Source organism: Giraffa tippelskirchi, chromosome X (genome assembly GCF_054371585.1).
Source record: "Giraffa tippelskirchi isolate mGirTip1 chromosome X, T2T-mGirTip1v1.2.pri, whole genome shotgun sequence".
In the NCBI taxonomy this organism is placed as follows: domain Eukaryota; kingdom Metazoa; phylum Chordata; class Mammalia; order Artiodactyla; family Giraffidae; genus Giraffa; species Giraffa tippelskirchi.
The window spans coordinates 31,767,902-31,788,549 of NC_137289.1; the positions used below are offsets into that span (position 1 = coordinate 31,767,902).

The 20,648-nt window shown below is 45.2% G+C and overlaps 1 protein-coding gene across 3 annotated transcripts in view; it reads left to right on the forward strand.

Moving 5' to 3' along the window:
• The window catches only part of TMEM255A (transmembrane protein 255A), a 49,161-nt gene that overhangs the window by 3,948 nt on the left and 24,565 nt on the right, over nt 1–20,648 (forward strand). For all 3 annotated transcript variants that reach the window (XM_081565053.1, XM_081565052.1, XM_081565054.1), the window contains exons 2-5: nt 3,171–3,313; nt 11,706–11,768; nt 14,070–14,159; nt 19,305–19,373. In XM_081565053.1, coding sequence (XP_081421179.1) covers nt 3,171–3,313; nt 11,706–11,768; nt 14,070–14,159; nt 19,305–19,373 — 365 coding nt within the window. The remainder of the gene's footprint in view (nt 1–3,170; nt 3,314–11,705; nt 11,769–14,069; nt 14,160–19,304; nt 19,374–20,648) is intronic.

Here is a 20,648-nt window from a genome sequence, read left to right on the forward strand (position 1 = left end):
GAAAGGAAGCGATTTTGAGATGTGGCCTCTTGTTTATTCAACAAGTATTGACTGCTCACTAGGTATCAGACACTGGTGGGCGCTGTTTTCACATACCTGCGGCTGTACTGAAGTACCTCATGGTGTTCGAGTTTTTTTTTTTTTTTATACACTGATTTAAAATCAGAATAAGATGTCCCTGTGTATATGGGAACATCTAAGGCCGGCCCCACGTTGTACACTAAGAACAGAACTCTGCTTCTCTGTTCTTCAATAAAACAACAGCCAGGAAAATGTCCTAAGCAGACACGAAGAGCTGCTTTTGGGAGCCTGGACCACACCATCAGAGAACAGGTGTGTCTTGCTCGAGGTAGATGTGACTTTTCAGTCAAATTGCCTCTAAAGATAAATGGAAGGGTGATTCTTCACTTTTCAAAAGGATTCACCCTGGGGTTCCTTAAAATGGTCAGCTCCCTAAGTTCAGCTAGAGATAATTTCATTCTACATAATTTTAGTCCTTATAGTATAAAACAAGGGGTGACTTGGGGGAGGGTGTGAGGGGACAGAGGATAGATATTCAACCTAGTGATGGGAGAGTTTTCTTAGGAATTTGATCCAAAGCTAATCCTATCTGGGGGCTAGGCCCCTGTGGAGCTCCAGGATCTCTGCCTGGGTTTCTCAACTGACTGGATTTTCAATTTAGGTTCTAAAGCAGTAGAAAAAAAAAACAAAACCGATTTTCAAATGACACCATGTGGTTTGCTGAGTCACTTTTCTGACCTGGCTCCTGTGCTTTTAAGAGTTAGAGTGATATTTGCTAAGGGGACCCAAAAGCTGTGAATAAAATCAAAAGCCAGTTGGCCGGGAAGGAGCCAGGTGAGTGATACAGCCCCAAATTTAGAAAGACCAAGACCGTATATACACACACTCCCCCACCTCTAGACTCTAAAGGTGAAGTGTTTTCCCTGTGAGGTGTTGAGACACTTTCGTGTGTCACAAAGATACCCTTGTTGTGTCCAGCTGTTTCCTAACTCTCTTTGGCTAGCATGGGGTCTGGGAGGGCTCAGATGGTGTAGAAATGCAGACAGGGATGGGAGGCCATGTTGGTAAGTTTATGTTGTGTGCTTGCATACTCAGTCGTGTCTGACTCTTTGGGACCCCACCAGACTCCTCTGTCCATGGAATTTTCCAGGTAAGAATACTGGAGTGGGTTGCCATTTCCTTCTCCAGGGGATCTTCCCGATCCAGGGATCGAAACAGAGTCTCTTGTGTCCCCTGCACTGGCAGGCGAATTCTTTACCAGTAAAGTCTATGTTAGAGCCCCTCTGTGGAGCCACCTAGCAGATTCACTGAGAAGCTGTCATCAAATGGATGTCAGACCCTGGTTTAGAGACTCATTTAAGGTCCCTGTAATCCAGAGGAAGGGTAACACCTTCAGATAAACAGGAGAAATCAATCCTGCTCCCCCATCCCCAACCCTTTGCAGTCCAAACCTCCCAGTTCAGCTCCTCTGATTACCAGCAGTCAGCTCCCCATTTGCAGCCCAAAGAGCCCTCTCACACGAAGGGCCCTAATAACACAGGTGTCTCCAGCTCTCCTGAGGTTTTCCCCTGAAGGCAGGACTCAGCACACACATCCCAGAGGAGCCCCCTTTCCCAACTCACTTTACCTCTCCTCGCAGGGTGCGACAAGATGCTTTAGTCTGTGAGTGCCTCTAAACACTCAGGCCACTTCTACATTTCGATGTAAAATGGTCTTACAATAGGACCGTATTAGAAATGACCCTGATGAGTCACGTCCCTCACTTTCGAGGCTGATGTCAAGGGAGAGACCGCCAGCCCCTCCCATCTCCCTTGGAGCCTGAGGCAGGGACTGCACTAGGGGAGACGAGATGGATGGTGGGGCTCACCCAGGGTGGCTCTTCTTCCCTCAGGGGAGGGGGCATCTGCTGGGGGCGGCAGGGCCAGCCACAGCCCCTCCCTCTCAGCACCGCCAGGCCTCCTGGGTCTCACTGGCTCTCTCGCCCCCCCCTTCCTTCATCCCCTCTCCCCTCCCTCCCTCCCTGTGGTGCAGTCTGAGCTTCAATGGCAGCCGCTTCCTGAGGCTGCAGCGAGGCCTCCCAGAATGACAGGGTCCTAGGAACAGTCCCAAGTGGCCTCTTCAGGCCCATAAATGACAGCCAAGCCACCTGGGTGGGTGACCCCGTCATAACACTCCCCTCGAGAGAACTGGACTCTCAGAACTAGTCCCCCAGTTGTTTATTTTTATTAGAACTCCTAGGTGGTAGGTACCTCATCCCTCCTATTTCCTGTTGAGAACCCCCTCTGAACAAGGAGTGTTGAACAGTGCTCTATTCCTTTAAAAAAATTAAATTGAAAAGCGAGTCTAGATACCATTTTTCTATTTGACTTCATAAGCCTGTTTTCGAAAAGAAAAATATTGGTTTGCGCTATCATGTCTGATAAGCACTGAGTAGGAGAACGGGTCTCTCATCATTCGTATTTACGTCATCCTCACATAAGCCTAAACAATGTAAGCTATAATCCTCCCCATCTACCTCCTCTGATATAGATCTTTGGGGACTAATGGCCTCCAAACATTTGCTTTATTACACACATTTGTTTTGTGGCAAACCTTGCCAACACACCATTTTAAAGTTTATACATGAGGTGGCAAATGTCAGAAATAAATGAAAAAAAAAAATCCCAGTACCTGGCTTGGTTCTGGTATTTACACTGAAAATGAAATTTCATATCTCCAGCTTATGAGAAAATCCTTCTTAGTTGCATATTGGTTTTAAAATATTGTCATTTAATATCTTCACAGTATGCTTTTCATTTATCATACACCTGGTAATTTGGCTTAAAAAAACACTCTACTAAGTGGGTATGACACATCTTTTATCAGATGCCAAAAGCACAAAAATGTGTTCAGTTTTGTTTTTATGTAACTGGTACAGTTCCTTCTGATGTTTATTTTCAAACAGGAAATGTATATATTTTACTGTAAACGTAACCCCTGACGACTGCACAAACCTAAAGCTCCATCTCTTCTCCATCATCCGACTCCCCAGAGATCATCCCACTTACCAGATGGAGTAGGGAAAGAACACCTTCCTAGCGACTTTTTTCTTTAAGTCCATCCCTTCTGCGGCCGAAATGGGCAATTTCCGTTTCTCTCTGTGCTTTCAGGAGCCTTCAATCGGAGGAAACGAAACTCCATCTATGTCACCGTGACTTTGCTCATTGTGTCCGTGTTAATTCTCACGGTGGGCCTCGCTGCAACCACCAGGACCCAGAATGTGACTGTTGGAGGTTATTACCCGGGAGTTATTGTAAGTATCAGAGGCATAGGTAGGTCTCAGCAGCTTGCTAGCTAGAGACTTTTGGTTCTATTCTGATGGCTTTCAATTCTGTTTGAGTTTCTGTGTTTGCTCAGGTTTCCTCGTTTATATATCTCTGTGTTCATATAGAGAGACAACTCGGGCCTATTTAGAAAAGCACTGGACTAAGAAGAACCCTAGCTCCATGCCTAACTAGCAGTGTGATCCCGAGCAAGTCCCCTCACTCTTTGGACCTCAGTTTTCTCATCTAGAAGATGTTAGTAGTTAGCAGTGTTAACTTTAGGCTGAGGTTCTTTCCTCTCTGGGCATCTGGTTTCCTATACATAACAGAGGTCACTCGACCTTACTTGAACTCTGAGGACCCTTGCAACTGGATAGTCTTATGACCCACAGCACACTGATCTCCAAAGTCATCCTGCCGTCCTCTCAGGAAAAATATGTGGAATATCCACTCCTAAAGTATGTGTATGTATTCACTTACAAATTATATACATGTTCATAAACCTATTAAAATGGAAATTCAAAAATTAGATAAAAGTGAATGCACTTTTAATTTTTAATATCTTCATACTAACACTAATATTCAAGGAATGATACACACTTTGTATGAAGTCTCATTAAAGTTAGTGGCTATAAATCCTTATTTCAAGTAACCTACTAGATAATTTTGAATATGTGGGACTTTCTTCTCAGATATGATTGTCATTGGCATCATTGCGTTTTGAATGTACTTTCACATCTCACAGGTTGGCAAAGAGCTTACCCTGAGAGTTCCTGTCATTTTCTCACTGTTACTTTATTAGGGTCATCTTCTTTGTGGTTTATCAACAGGAGTCTTTGCTTACCCCTTGTCCGTTTTGTTATGACTAGTTAGGACTAAATAAGACTATCTGGGAACACATAATCTGCCCCACCCCCAACCTCCTGCTGCTTTCAAACCGCTTTCCTCCCAAAGGATAGCTGCCTTGTCACCTGACGTTCACACTGAGGGAGGGCGCCAGTGACAGTCCGTGTGTTGAATAATTGTAATGCGCAATTTCCTATTCTTTCGGATAAACAAAAAATAGGAAACAAGAGTTCGAATAATTTCTTTCCCTACTTGAGTGGATTGTTTTACCCATCCCCAGGCTGCATGCAGTCCACTCTGGAAAGCGCTGAACTCTGCATACAAAACCTCATTTGATGCTAAATCATCACATCATATATGAAATGAAATATATACCATTTTGTCAATTATACCTCAGTTGAATTAAGGAAAAAGAAAAACAAACAAAAACCTCATTTGGATCTACACATGCTACTACTGACCCCCCAAACTTAATTGAATATCAATTAAATGACTTCCCAATTGTAACTGCTAGAGGGTGGGAAGGAAGTTAGTTAGGATGGGATTTTGTTGTTGCTGTTTTTACATTTTAGGTTATCACAGAGGACAGACGAATTTGTTGTTTTTTGGTCTCTCTTCTTTTTTACTCTTTTTTTTTTTTGAGTGGTGGGGGTTGGAGAGAGAAGCAAAGGAAGGGAAAGGGATTAAAGATGGATGCCTTTGACAAGCCAGCACTGTGAGTGACCAAGCCTGACGCCTGTTGCCTAGGTCACCGATTCCACAGTCAGCCTCCTCAATAGCCCTGGACGCTGGCACCCAGCTGCTGAAGGCCGCCCACCCCACTGGGGGAGTTCCTTCTTGGGCCCACAGGGCTCCCCTCAGCCAAGGGCAGGTGTCCCACAAACAGCATTTGGTGCCCTCTGCTAAGCATGTGACGTGAGAACTCACCCGGTCTACTTCCTGTGGTGAGGCAAGAAAACCAGTCGTCAGCAGAATTGGATTTTATTTTTAAACACATGAAGGAGGGGGGGAACGGAGCGGGGGGGTAAGATTGCATTTTGGTGGCTTGGGAAAGCAATTTATAGGGTCTGTGTGACTTTGTGGGCTTCAGGTAACTGCATTTAGTAAGAGATTTCTGACTGCTGAGCACATGCTCAAGCCAAGATTCAGACTCCCCCTGGGTGAGGGGAAGGTATTTTCCATGTCATTTAAGAGTAACAGCTGCTATTCATGAACGGTGGCTGTGAACCTTCTCTGTAGAATATCCGCCTGTGGGTGGCTGGGTTGGAATACATTAACAAAGGAAGGAGGGCTGGTGATTGTTGTTATTGGAGTACCTGATGTTCAGCTAGCACTGGAAGTTGAAGCAGTGGGAGAGCGTCTGTGTGTGTGTATCTTACTGAGAGCTGATATGGAAATGTTAATCAGAGAGCTGGCCTTATGGGTTAACCTTAAAATTTTTGCTTTTATAGTTCCTGTGGATTGTTTCTTTAAAATGGGTTTTAATTATAGAAAGTGAAGGGGGGAAGATTGCAGGTTGAACAGCCGAAAAATCAATTTGAGGTGATAGGTCAGATCATGTTATAACAGATACAATAATGACTCATACCTCTGAAAAAATAAATGCCTGAGAATCTAGATTTATTCGGGACCTGGGTGCTTTCACTAATGGAATAGTTTGGTTATTAGAGAGTTATTATATAGACTCTAAGCCAGTGGTTTCCTTACCTTGGTGTGTATTTTAATAAACACCCGGGGGAAGTCTTAATTCAGGTGGATCGGCAGCCATTTGGAGAACTAAAACACAATAAATAAACTATGCTTAGCAATAAAACCAGAATGAGCGAAATGTGGCATCTTTAGATTCCGTACTATCAAGTTGGCCAGTCTGAATATAAATAACTATTGTATAGATTTGGGGAAAAAAATGTCAGGTTATTTGGAACTCTGCTGTTTTAGGACTCTGGTTAAATGCGTATGTGAGAATGTAAAATTTTAAAACAGACCAATTAGGGAGCAGTTATGAGATTAAATGATGACTTACCATACACTTCATTTAAAAATATTGAGATCTCAGGCATTGAAAAATCTAAGTCATGTGACACTTTTCTGCGGCATCTTTATTTTACCAAATGAGATAGATGCCTTTTGACAATGAGGTGCGTTTTGATAGGGTGTTAACTACTGTACCTGAACCAGAATGTGGTGTCATCATCTTAAGACACGTGTGCAACAGACATCTTTAAAGGTGTGCTCATCTCTACAGGCTGAACTGTGTCATTTTTAAAAAATTAAAACCAACCCAGAAAGACAAACTGGCTTAGGATTTTTACTGTCCTCAAATATTCAAGACATAGTCCATTCTGGAAGAGTTCCAGTGAACTTTCTACCCAGGAGTACTAAAAAAAATAATAATAATAAAATGAAATAAAACAAGAGCCTCGGTTGTATGAAGCCGGAAAAGACAAAGGAGAAAGCCCACTCCTTCTCTATAGCTCTAACCTTAGATCCAGGAGAACGAGGTCTCCAAATGTGTTTCCCATGCAACCCGCAAGATGGAGTTGGCCACCTGATCAGTGCTAAAAGTCTTTCATGCCAACATCTTTTCCCCTACCTGTTGTACTGCTAGGGCCCACATCCACCTGGGTTTTCTTTCAGGAAAGAAACCAGGAGTTTCTGTCCTCTTTCCCAGGCAGGGAAGGGAAGGCTCAGTTAACTGAAAATTATATCAGAGTTGCCATGGGGGAGTAGGAGGCAGAGACAACAGGGATCATCCAAAACTATCAATAGCCCAGAAACCTTCTCTAAGGCCAGTGTGGCTTCAGCTTCATATATGAATACTCTTGAAATCCAACAAAATTTTGACTAACTGGAATGCTCAGGAAATATAAGGAGCTCTGAACAGTGGGATTTTGTGGTTTTGTAATCACAAAATAGTTTTATAGTCACCACAATAAACAGTGGTTTATTGTGAATGAGGAAGAAATTTTTTCTACCTCTTGTTTGAAACTGTTTCTAAAATATAAGATCATTCTAAGATAAAGTTCCTTGCTTAGTAAGTATGTTTCAAAGATGAGTCTTGAGTCTTGATTTGCTTGATAAGACTAACCCTCCACTAGCTTCCTGTTGTCTCCTTAGCATTGTCATTCAAATCTCTCTGAAGATGCCCTCAGCCTGGTCTCCCACACCTTTCTTTTGCCAAAATTGTCCATTCACAGTCCCCTGAACATTACTTGGGCTGGGACGTCCTCCCAGTGCTCTCTCTCTGTTTATCCAAATGTTCTTTTCTATCCCATCTTAAAGACAGCTGGGACATTTCTCAGCTACTGGGATCCACAGTTGTGTCTACCATCTTTGAACTCTCTACCTTAGATTCTTTCTACTCATAATTGTTGGAAAATAGTCACAATTTGTTTTGTGGGATGTTGGGCTATATTCTCATTTAGCTTTTGTTTATATACATCAACAATACCTTATCTAAACCCTTGGGCCAGCTGTGTTTGCAAATTTAGTTTTTTTTATATATATTTTAGAAAGATAATACAGTGCATCCATCATATATTGGGTTGGCTGAAAAGTTCATTTGTGTTTTCCATAAGCTTTAGAAAAACATGAATGAACTTTTTGGCCAACCCAATATTATCTAACATCCCAGTGGAGTCTTGAGATATACCCAGTAATCAAGCATCTTCATCCTTCTACAGTGAACTGTGAATTTTTACACTAAGTAGATAAACATTATAATATAACCTCACAGCAGTTTGAGGTCAGGTTTTGCCACTAAGTTAGTTACAAAAAAGCCTTTTGGTTTTAAGAGCTTTGTTAATTTCAGGATTACAGAATGGGATTGTAGACCCATTACCTAATTATAGTTCCTTGAGGCTATCTCATTGGTCTTGGTATCGTATCCTACCTCATTTCCTGGCCTCCAAATCACAGGTCTAGCACTGAGCCTGCCAGAGTAGCTGTCCAGTGAAAACTTATCGAATGATTAATCCTTTTGAGCTTCATCCCTAGGACGGGACTAGGCATGGGTTATAGGGTGCAGTCTAAAAAGAGCCCTGGAATCTGGTTTCTAATGATTTGTCTTTTTTCCCCTACAATTGGAGAGCAGCCAAAACAAAGCAAGCTGGTTATTTGTTCAGGTAATGGGGAGTCAAGATGGAGGTCCAAAGGTCTGAACATTCCACGATTCAGTGCAGCTCTCGAGGGAGGACCATAGAGCTTACCTCTCTGAGGCCTCTGGGGAGCAAACAGTTGATTAGAGGCCGCTGCCTAGTTGCAGGAAATTCTGTTGAATTTTTTCCTCCCTTGCTTTCACCGCCTCAGCTCTTCCTCAAACAGGATCTCTCACTCCCTCCTTGCAGAGAGCATCTTCCCTGATGGGAGTGGGCAGTGGCAAAGGTCACTGTTCTGCTCACAGTGGCCACAAATGCAGCAAAGTGTGGCCGGAAGAACACCAGCTGTTAATCAGGGGATCTGAGGGCTACTCCTGGTTCTGCCTGAACTTGCTGTCAGAGGGGACAAGCCCAGACAATTCTCTAGGCCTCCATTTTGCTGTCTAGCAAATGGGACTCATAGGAGCTCCACCAAACTCTGTAACATGACTGTGATCAACATGGAGGGCAAGCGCTTCTTTAAATTCAAATGCTTTTCATACGTAAAGTAGTTTTAGCGGCACTGGCGAGTTAGTGCCATCATCCAGATGAGTGCATTCTTCCAGTCAGAACTCAGGTCATCTTAGTGTCCCACCTGGTGAACTCTGCCTGTCTTTGACCCCGTTTATCTCCTTCTCTGTGAGATCTGAAAACGACTGTGTATTTAACAGCCTCCCTTGTGCAGGTCACAGTACATACATGCCTTGTCTCATTTTATCCCCACAGCAGCCCTGTGTGGATGAGATCTTTGTGATTCCCATTTAATAGAGGAATAGAGGAATAGAGGAGGAAACTGAAGCACAGAGTGGTTAAAGAACCAGCCCAAGACCACACAGTTTCTAAAAATAGCAGAGTCAAGGATATAATACAAAATGAATTATTCTCAGCTTCTTTCTCACCTTGTTTCTACCTCACCTGTGGTCCTTCGGCCACAGACTCTCTCCCTCACTAGGCTATGCATTTGTACAGGGCAGGGGCCATGTCACCTTATTTATGTGACAAAGGTACTCAGTGAGGGTTAGAAAATGGAATGAGTTGGAGTGGAATAGAAATGGAATGGAAGGAAAGGGGAGGGAACTGGGTAAAGTGACTGGCTGCCCTGGGATTTCCAGACAATTCCATGAGGCTTCAGGCTGCCTCTTCCGGTCATTGCCATCAGAGAGTTATTTGTGAGTGTCAACAAAAGCGAGTGTCTTTGCTTTGCTTCCTGTCTTAAGGCAAAGATTGCCATTGGGGATCAGGGGACATTCAGTGAATATCTGTGGAAACTGATGAACCACTCAGTAAAAGGACTTATTTTCCTTGTAAGAAGCTGCCTCTAACTTTCTTTCAATCTCCACAAATGGCCCAGAGTGTCATAAGCACAGACTATTCATGGAATTCTTCCTGAAAAAATAGAAACTGTGAACATATTGGAAGGGCAGATAAGATGGAATATGAAACTCTTCTGAAATAGAGCAAAGAATAATAGGATTTCCCAGCTTAAATCAGATTCAGTTCAGTTCAGTTCAGTCGCTCAGTCGTGTCCGACTCTTTGCGACCCCATGAACTGCAGCACACCAGGCCTCCCTGTCCATCACCAACTCCCGGAGTTTACCCAAACCCATGTCCGTCGAGTCAGTGAGCTGCTCAAAAGTCAAATGTCTTTTAAAAAAGTGATAATAATCACTAGAACAATAACTCCTATTTACTGAGTACTTGCTGTGTGCTAGGCTGTGTGCAAAGTTCTTTGACTGCAGCATCCTGGCTAATCCTTACAAAAATCCTGCAAGACAGCCACTTTGATGGTCCCCATTTTCCAGCTAAGGAAACTGAGGTTTAGGGAGGTCAGTCAGTTTGTTCAAGGTTGCACAGATACAAGTGAAAGAGCTGGGTTTAGAAGCCAGGCTAGTCTGATGACCAGCTTTTGATCACTATACTTTAAAATTTTTATTTATTTGTTATTTGGCTGTGTCTGATCTTAGTTGTGGCATGTGGGATATTTTGTTGTGGTACACAGGCTCTCTGGTCATGGTGCCCAGGCTTACACAGTATGTGGGATCTTAGTTCCCTGACCAGGGATCAAACCTGTTTTCCCCGCACTGCAAGGCAGATTCTTAACCACCGGACCACCAGGGATGTCCCTAATCACTATACTTTTATCACAACGCATTTTAATTACATTTTAAACAAGACCAGGTGGGAGACAGGCATAGAGTAACTGTTGAGAGGATGTTCTCTGTAGGGCCTTGGATGGCACGGAATACACCCTTATGCTCTTCAGCTTGTATTTCCCAAGAGGGGCTGCTGGCTGAGTGGCCCTACAGAATGAGCCTTGGAAATTTGCATTCATTCCTTCCCTTCAATCTCTTTCTTCCTTGGGTCTCTGAGGCAAGCGCCCAGTCCCCCTACACTGTCCCACCAGGCTCCTGCCCAGCCTTTGGGTCCTTTAGATTTCCAAGCCTGGTGTAAGGCCTGGAGGGCCTCAGGCTGAAAGAGATACTCCTGTGAGCCAAGGTAAGGGTGCAGTTGGAAAGCCTGATCATTAGTGAAGCTCAAGAGAAATGTAACTACACCACTGGACTTGCGCTAAGATTTATTGGTCCATTCCCACCACATTTTACTTCTTCCACTTTCATTCCTGATAACGGCCATCGGTTAGTGATTGTTCCAGCCGAGACTGGCAGACTCAGTCCACTAATGGCAGAACTGAGAGCAAAGTGGGATTTGCTACTCCGAGCCATCATCCCAGACACTAAGACAGGGAGATTGTTTCTCAGCGTTTTACACTGCCATTTCTGCTCACCCTTTAATGAATGCTTTCTGTCCATAAATGAAGCAGAGATGGAAGAAGAGGTGAATAAGTGCTCACATAAATTGCAGTGGGTCAACCACAAATACAAGCTTTCAAAAAAAATTGTTCTTTTTCTTTTTAAGTCTAGGTTAAGGTGCTTGCTGATTTCTAAAGTACTTCCTAGGTTTGATTAGTGTGGCAGATGCATCAAAAATTTCTATTTCCAACCTTTATTTTGTGATTTGTGCATCAGGGTAGAAGGTCTCTTTTCAAAAAAAAGATAAACATCAGAATATAATGCGTGCTTTTCACCGTTATCCAACTCTTACTGACTCACTGGTCACATGCTAGGTAATGGATATGGAAATCGAAATCAGCAGGCTCTGAAAAGATATGGTTGACTTTTACTTTTAGCTTTCGGGCACTTGAGTTTCTTTTTAGGTGTGATTCATATCTACAGGGGCAAATTGGCAAATGGTGGGAGAAATGCTTTTTTAGCTCATACTGTATTTGTGTGCATAACAACTGCACGAGTTTAGCAGGTTATTTTCTGCGATCCTGAATCCTGTCCTGAGGCTGGAATGATTGTGTGGTCAGGCTGACCATCTATGCCCTGTTGCTTTACAGCTTGGCTTTGGATCGTTCCTTGGAATCATCGGATCAAACCTCGTGGAGAACAAACGGCAGATGGTAAGTTTTCATGGCTACACAATCAGACCACCTCTTCATCTGAAAGAGCTCAACATTTCTGTGGATGGGTAGCACACTTCCTAAGGTTGCCCACATTGGACCACGAAAGAAACAGCTACCTTCCCCTAAGCTTCCAGAAAACTTGTTTTACAGTGACCCTGTGGTGTGGGACTTATTCTCACCTTGCCTGATGCTCTCTCAGTTGCCCAGCTGGTCTCCTTATGTCACAAGGATGCAATAATCTGTATCTTCCCCTTTGCTTTTCTCCTCATCAGCAAATGAGTGCATCAGCCTAGCCAGTCAGGCCACTGTCCTCTCTTGGGGTACCTTTGCTACTCTGATTCCCGCACTCAGTGGCCACCCTTACCCCTTCCTCTCTGATGTATAGCCTGAGATTTCCATCTAAGGGACTTTAATTAACAGAACAAATACATATAGGGCACAAGAAGACAAAATAAAATTACAAAGCCGGTCTCCAGTAGTCCCATGACCCTTGGTTCAAAGCTACCTGTGTGATGAGGTGGAGAAGAAGGATGGGCATATACTGGGAGGTAAAACTCACCAAGTTCTCTGTCCGAATGGGGCCCTGCAAGGGCAAGCTGTTGTGTCTTCCTGCTTCAGCCTGAGACGGCTTTGTAGAGGGCAAGAGAAGAAAGTACAGACCAAATTGCAAGCTTATTGCAGCTTTATAGGCTTGTAAATCAAGAGGCCTGGTGAGTGGTCAGATGGTGGACTGATTAGGCTCCCCAGTACAAGTCTCTGTGGCATCTAGACTTTGATAATGGAGTCTATTTAACAGCAAGTTTAATCAGATAATGTAATAGCTCCAGGGACAGAGAGCTCTAACCATATGTTCTCCCCCAGCAATGTGGGGAATTGGCCTCGGGGGAGTTCTAATAGTCCTCTTCTTCCATTTCACCTGGGCTCTCCCACAGCCAGTTGTGTTTGCACTCTGGGTTTAAATTATTCAAAATAACAGGGGAGTTCTAATTGTAGAGCTGATCGTAGCATAGCTAGTAATGCCAATTTCATGACATCGTTCATCCATTATTTACCAATCCTTTGTACTGCTGTGAAGTGAGATTTATGGGACAAGGTTTCTGAACAACTCCCAAAGGAGATCTGTATTTCCTTGTAGCCTGTTGAGATGGGAGAACCTTAGGGTGGTCTTGACTTTTATTTCCCCTCTTATCCCTGGAGAGCAGCCTGATGTCATCCTATTTCTCCCCTTTCCCCCCCAAAAAGCACCTCAAGGAGTGTTGTTTTGAGGGTCAACAAGGGCAGATGGGGGCTTCCCACGTGGCTCAGATGGTAAAGAATCTGCCTGCAATGCAGGAGACCTGGGTTCGATCCCTGGGTCAGAAAGATCCCCTGGAGGAGGGCATGGCTACCCACTCAGTATTCTTGCCTGGAGAATCCGATGGAGAGAGGAGCCTGGTGGGTTACAGTTCTTGGGGTTGCAAAGACTGGGACACAACTGAACAACTAACACTTTCACAAGGGTAGATGGTGGGCTCAGACAGTACCTACCCCCGACCCTGGAAACACCTGGAAATGTCTACCTCTTCATTGGATTGTAGTATTACCCTTGTAATGGGAGACACATTATTAGGAAAATTTCTGTTACCTAACACGATCAGGGAATGGAGCCATCTAGTTCCAGCAAACAATTTTCATACTTGAATTTTTTCGTATAGACTGCACAGAATTGATCCATTTCGGAGACTTCAACGCTTGTAAAATGTCTTTGACATCTAAGCCATAAGTTGTGTGGTCTCCTTCCTCTGTGATGCAGGGCCATGTCGGGTTGTGTGGGGCCTCAGAGTCATCCCTTCTTCATCCCTCCCCACACCACGAGGGGTTGGGAAGATCACTGCACTAGGAGTTGGTGGGCACAGGCTCTCCCATAGCCTGACCAGTGACCTGGGACACACCATTTCCCCTCTCTGAGCCTCCAACTCCAGAGTAAATAAAATAGGGATTGGACTACATGATGTCAAAGGTCCAACACTTTTCTGAGTCTGAGAGTGGAAGAGCCATGCAGCCTGATTCCTCAGCCGCCTCTTCCTTGGGTACTCACTGACTCATGGAGTGAAATTCTTAGCTTGCCCTGAAAATGTAGGACATGCCCCAGTGGCCCCTTCTCTGCGTCCCCCTCCCACTCATGTTACTGAAAAGGGCCCCTCCATGGGGTGGCAGGCCAGCGTTCTGCTTTGCCTGGCAGTCTCTTGGGGATCGCCTTGTCCCCGGAAGCAGTACGAGTGGAAGGCTAACAGACACTTTTGCTTTGTCCCCCCACAGCTGGTGGCTTCTATTGTCTTTATCAGCTTTGGTGTGATTGCGGCCTTTTGCTGTGCCATAGTTGATGGGGTCTTTGCTGCCAGACACATTGTGAGTATTTTTAGTCTGGGGTTAAGGTAAGTGTGCAATACAAGGAGGCTTCATCGAGCGGGTGTGTGCTGGGTGTGTGCTGAGGGCTGTGAGGGGTGCGGAAGAAGTAGAAGACAGGATCCCTGCCCCATGGAGGTGACGTCAACGTGAGGACCTCCCGGAATGCACTACAGAACTGGGGCTGAGCTGGGGGGGTGAACTCTAGGTGCCAGAGTGGTTTACCTTGGGTCAGGCCAGGTTTCCCAGTCGGGGAGGGGCTGGAGGTCGTTGAGATTTGGAAAAGTCAAAGAGAAGGGCATCGGGGCCAGGGAATTGGCATTGGGAGTGAGGAGGCAGGGAGAGAGAACCCCGGTAGCTGACCTCTGCTCGCCATCTCCAGCAGCGACAAGAGTGGCCCATGAGGACAGATGCGTTGTTTTTGGCATGTGGAATCTAGTTCCCTGACCTGGGCTGGAATCCGTGTACCCCTGCTTTGGGAACGCAGAGTCTTAATCCCTGGACTTCCAGGGAAGTCCCCCAGACACCGTTTCTAGGATCGTTGAACTTTGCTGTCTTCATAGTTGGAGAGGAGTGATGTGATTGGGGTCTGGAGAAAGCCCCAGAACTAAAAGTCTCCAGAACAATCCCAGTCCTGGTGTTCAGGCGCCAAGTGCTTCCAATTCTGGAGAAGCTAGGCCTCGAGGAAGGCCTGAAACCCAAATCTGTGCTTCTTCTCAGGGAAGCCTGGGATTCGGGTCCTTCTCGTGGGCCCCTCTAGAGGAACCCTCACCCCTCACTCTGTGCTTTCTTAATCTGGCCTAGGGCCACCTTCTCCATTGGACTCAATAGACACAGTGCCCACAACCATGAACTTTTATAGGGTCCCAGAAAAATATAATTTATTTTCAAATCAGAGGAAAAATGATGACCTTTTAGGCTGAAAAAAAAGTTTTCACATGTAATAGAAATTTGTCTTTATACCAACGCAGTCATAACATATAATTAAAATAAATGAAACATCTTATTCAATATTTTGAATGGAAGAAGGAGTCCACAGAAGGCAAAAGTCCCGGGGAGGTCATAGCATGGCCCTGATCTGGCCCACAAACCCCAAGCAAGAGTGAGCTAAGCTGCTTACTGAGCCCCCACAACCCACTCAGACACTTATTTTTATCCCCAACTGAACCAATAGCGAAAATGAAAACATAAAGCAATTAAAAATCCATAAATAAAAAAGAAAATGAAAACATCCTATGAACTAGTTGGAATTGTATGTTTTCTAAAACAAGTGAATTAGAGCAAAATTGAATCATAGCATATTCTGTGGATCAATGATATTTTATTCCATTTCAGTCATTGGCTAACAGTCCAGGTTAGCCTGAGGGAGAGTCTTGGGTATGGATGGATCTGGGCAAGGGTGATTTGCAACACTGTTTCAATCCCAACTTGTTCTTGGACTCTCCTCCCAGACATAAGAATCAGTCCCTCACTTGCCAAGCTTAGTGGAATTCACATTGTCAGTATTGGCATGTAAGGAGATCATTTCTGGACAGGGGGAAAAGTATGGTGTGGGAGAGAGAGGTTTTTTGCCCAGTTTTCTTTTGGGGCCAAGAATACGTCGGTTCTTGTATCAGATTCATCCTTTATTATTTTAGCTGAGAGCAGCCATCTTTTTCTTTTTGAAAAGGCAAATGACACAACAGGAACTTGTGACATCCACTCTCCTACCACCCTAACCACCCTAAAATAGCAATTCTACCGCATAGGCAATTTTCACATATTACCCCCTGAGTATATATACTTATTTTTGTAGTGTGCTTGCAGTCAGTCATAGTATTGTGAGCTATTTTGTTTCAACAGGCACCATCTTAATGACAATAATTCTGTTTTTGTGTGGTGAATTTAGCGTTTCAATGTGCCTTGACATCTATTATCTCATTTGAGACCCACAGCCATCCTGTGAGATATATAGGGCAGGCATTATTATCCCCATTTGACAAGCACTCTTCACTCCGAGGTAGTCTCCATGGCAACACAGGCCTAGTGGCCAAGAAGCCTGCAGTAGATTTTCATGGCATCATGAGCTAAAATGGCTTCCTCCTTTTCCCTCCTCCTCCCGCTTCTAATTTTTTTTTAACCAGCTTTATTGAGACATAGTTCACATCTCATCTAATTTATCCATCTGAAGTACATAATTCAGTAGCTTTTAGTACATTCATGGGTATGTGTAAACTATCACCAAATCAATTTTATAAGGTTTTCATCATCCCCCAAACAACCCCATAACCTTTTAGCTATCACCTCCCTAATCTGTCTGCTACCTCAAGTCCTAGGCAACCACTAATCTACTCTCTTTTCCTATAGATTTCCCTTTATTAGTTAACATTTCATATTAATGGCATTATATAATATGTGGTTTTCTGTGACATCTTTTACTTAGTATAATGTTTTCTACATTCATCCATATTGTACCATATGTCAGTGCTTCCTTTCTTTTTGTGGCCTAATAATATTCCATTGTATGGATATACCACATTTTGGTTGCTCATTCACCAGTTGAAGGACATACAGGTTGTTTCCACCTTTTGGCTTTTATGAATAATGCTGCTATAAACATTTGTGTACCAGTTTCTACGTGGACCTATGTTTTCATTTTCTTTGTGTATATACCTATGATTCGAAGTATTGGGTCATATGGTAACTATATTTAAAATTTTGAAGAACTGCCAATTTTCCAAAGTGGCTGCATCATTTTATAGTTGCACTGAAAGTGTCCGAGTGTGCCAATCTCCCATTATTAGCTGAGTTTTTAATTCTAACCATCCCAGCAGGTATGAAATGGTTTCTCATTGTGGTTTTGATTTGCATTTCCCTGACTCCTAAACTCCAGAAGGTTTTGATTGGTGGTCTTAGCCAAAAGGCAATGGGAGAAAAATCCAAGTTATATTTACTGTAAGTTTCTTCCAGCCTCTGACTCTAGGTCATCTGTACCTCCTGCTGGTAGTGGCCTGCAGTAGAGCATTTGATTCAAGGGTTTGGGGTAAAGCTGGATGAGTCTTTGAGAAAACCTTTGTGCCTACACTGTACCTGTCCGGAGACATCTACCAGTCCTCACTGACACCCAGTTCTGTTTTGTTTTGTTTTTTACTTCCATATGTGACATGACCCTGTGAAATTTTGGAGAAGGAGGCTTTATTAATCAATGGTGATATCTGTTGGCCAGCTTAAATGAAAGGCACATTTGGACCCCAGCACTGCTTGGGTGGGTTAGAACCAGCCTTTCCTGTTGTGGAGCCCCTTTAACCTCATGGTGTCCTGTCCTTTTGTTTATTTTTTTTGGCCGCATCCCATGGCATGTGGGAATCCAGTTCTCTGACCAGGGATTGAACGTGCGGCCCCTGCAAGTCTTAAGCACTGGGCCACCAGGGGAGTCCCATGGTGCCCTGTGCTCTGGCTCAGGGGCATATGAGCTTCACTTGCCTTCTTACACAGCCCTCTGAATATGTCTCATTCCTTCTCTCCCTTGTCTCTAATTTCCATCCTTCCCCTCCCTGAAGATCGCCGTTAACTAGCCGGGAAAGTCACATCACCTTGTGCCAGTTTCTTCTCTTCTACCTGGATGCACTAGGAACTTAGTTACCCCTCGGGGTAACATGAGGACGGGATGAACTCATGGGCGTGAAGGCACCCTGAGAGGGCCTGGCCCTGAGCACTCCGACTCTCAGTGGAAGGAAGCTCGTGGCCAGCACTCCGGCTGGCCATTGCTCACCCTTCAGACATAAATAAAAAGCTGTCGGCCGGCTCAGTGGCCTTTTCTTACCTGCCAGTCACGTGGGCTTATTCCTCCCCTGGGGCCTCAGTGCAGAAGGGCAGCCACAGGCAGCACACGGGCCACCATCACACACACACACACACACACACACACGTTGATCTTCGTTTAGGCAGTTGGCAGCTGAATGCTCTTTGTAGAACCAGGAGGTCAAGAGGTTACAACCAGCACATCGAGCTCCCCCCTACCCCTGCCACAACCGCGGAATGATAACTACTACCATTGCCCAAATTGGGACAATAAACCCCGCCAGTCGTGACCATGAGAACCCTCATGCCTTTCCAGCCTGACTCCAGGCTGAGTCCCAGGGCAGGATACTTTGAGAACACAGAGCAGCCAGGTAGAAGCAACTGGACGGGGCAGCAGGCAGGGAGGCAGGGAGCACGTGGGTGACAGGTACAGGAGACGCTCAATCACACGTGTGAGGGAAAGCAGCCATCAGGATGATTGGCAGTGGTGAGAGAAGTGGGTTCAGTGGGGATGGGGCAATAGATAAACTCCCTCTGCCAGGGTGCTTTGGCCCACCTCCAAAGGTCAGTGTATAAACTGCTGATCCTGTGCTAACCTGCTCTTGGCTGAAGCCCCCTCCCACTCGGGATGCTTTGTGTCCTGTGAAAGTTGGACAGCATCCCCCGCCTGCCACTTTCTGGGCAGCATTGGGTGGCATCTGTCTGTCCCACCCCAATCCCCACCCCCCGCCCGTGCCTGAGAGCTCCCTCACAGGAAGCTGGCCAAACCAGCAGGGCTAGTCAACTTTTTCTGGGCTTTAGCAGTATTTTTGGAGTTCACTGTCTTTTTCTAATCTGTGTAGTTGAGTGAAAATGGCTCATAATTCAGTTGAGTTAAAACCTAGTGTGGGCTCCATGGTTGCCCATCCCCCTGGGATTTGCTTCCTGAGCTCTTCTTTCTGGAAAAACTGTGGCAATGACAACAGGGAGGACGAGTCAGCCTACCCTGGTCCTGTCCTCAGGTGATAATGAGACCTCATTGTTGGAGCTGGCCTCCCTCCGTTGCAGAGTGTCATGTCGCAATCACCTGGAGTTTTGACTCCTGTTCCCTGGGGATTCTTTGCAAAGAGACAAAGACTAGAAATAAAAGAAAACCAGAACGGAAATTTTAAGAAACACATTTCTCAATCAATTTCCTAATTTCTCATTAACTAAGTGGCCCAACAGAAAGTAGTTACTAGAACATTTTTATCTGATCCTCACAGAAATTAACCCAACACTACTTTCTCTGGGATGTGTGTGTGTTCAAATCTTTTCTTACCCATCAGAGTACCTGCCGCTTTGTTTTCCAAAGCCCAAAGACTTTTGATTTGCTGTTTCCCTTTCCAGGATCTGAAGCCCCTCTATGCTAACCGGTGCCACTATGTCCCCAAGACATCTCAGAAGGAAGCTGAGGAGGTAAGAGCCAGAATGGGGCTACCCGTCTTACCTTTGGGGAAAGTCTCCTGTTCTGCCTGGAACCCTTTTTCTTTGACTCTCTTCCCGAGGCCTGCAGCTTGCTGAGAGGTGTCTTTAGTTGATTTGTTCAGTGGTTCAGTTCAAGGCAAGGTGCTAATGGGGCCACGGTCATAGGTTAGTGCCTCATGAGGCCTAATCAGATTCACTTTGTTCTGTGGTCACAGGCTGCCCCTCTGACCCCAGCAGGCAGCCTCACTGTGTGTGGCTTTGATCCTGAGAGGGACAGAGGAGAGTACAGAGGCCACAGGGCAGATCCTTCCCCACGTCTGCGGAGGATGGTTCAGCTGCCTGGACTTGATGTTTAGCTGGAAGTAAAGTGGGAGGCCCACCAAGGCAGAAGGCCTGGACCCGGGAGGCAGAGCCTGAGTCTCATATGTGGGAGGGGTCAGGAGCCAAACGAGGGTCATTGAGAAGCCTGCTTCAATTTGAGGCTCTGGGGCAGCTGTCGGCCTGGCCCCGACTCCCCTGGTCTCGTGACACCCCCAGGAGGCCAGTCTGATGATGCTTGAGTGGACACGTGAGGTGGTATCTCTTCCACCCCACACAGCTCTCCTTGGGTCCCTGTCACCTCACGGAGAAGCCGAGGCAGTGGGTGGTGAAGTGAGGTGAGGCTTCAGGTCATTCTCGGAGAGCTTTCATTTCAGCTCACAGCCACCCTTCCCCAACCCAGAGAGCCCTTTAACATGAACCTCTACCGTATGCTTCTAGCAACATCGACCATTTGGTTCTCTATTAACCTCAAATTGAGACTCAACCCCCACTCTGAGAATAGTTAGAAAAATGCTAAACTTGTGATTGTTGGAAAAGGGTGAGAAGTGGGTGTAAAATGGTGACTGCATTCCATAAAATGGAACGGCATCAGGGGAAGCCGTTCTCCCTAAAATCCAGTGTGAATGGTGCCTGGGGAGGCCGGCAAAGCTATGGCCCTGCTCCCAAGGCGTTAGGTCAAGTACTTACATGGTGACTTTGCCACCCACTTGCCCCACTTTCCTTCCCTGATCAGCAATCCACTATTTTTCCTAACTATTCTTGGGTTATAAAGGAGTAGAAAGATGTACATGCTGACAATGTGTCAGAAAGGCTTGAGCTTTCGGATGAAGGACCCAATATAGAAAAAGTGCCTGTTTACCACCCATATTCTCTGTAACACAGCAAAACACATTTACAAACACTTCGTTGCACCTGTATTGGGGTGGGGGGAGCCTGGAAGATTTT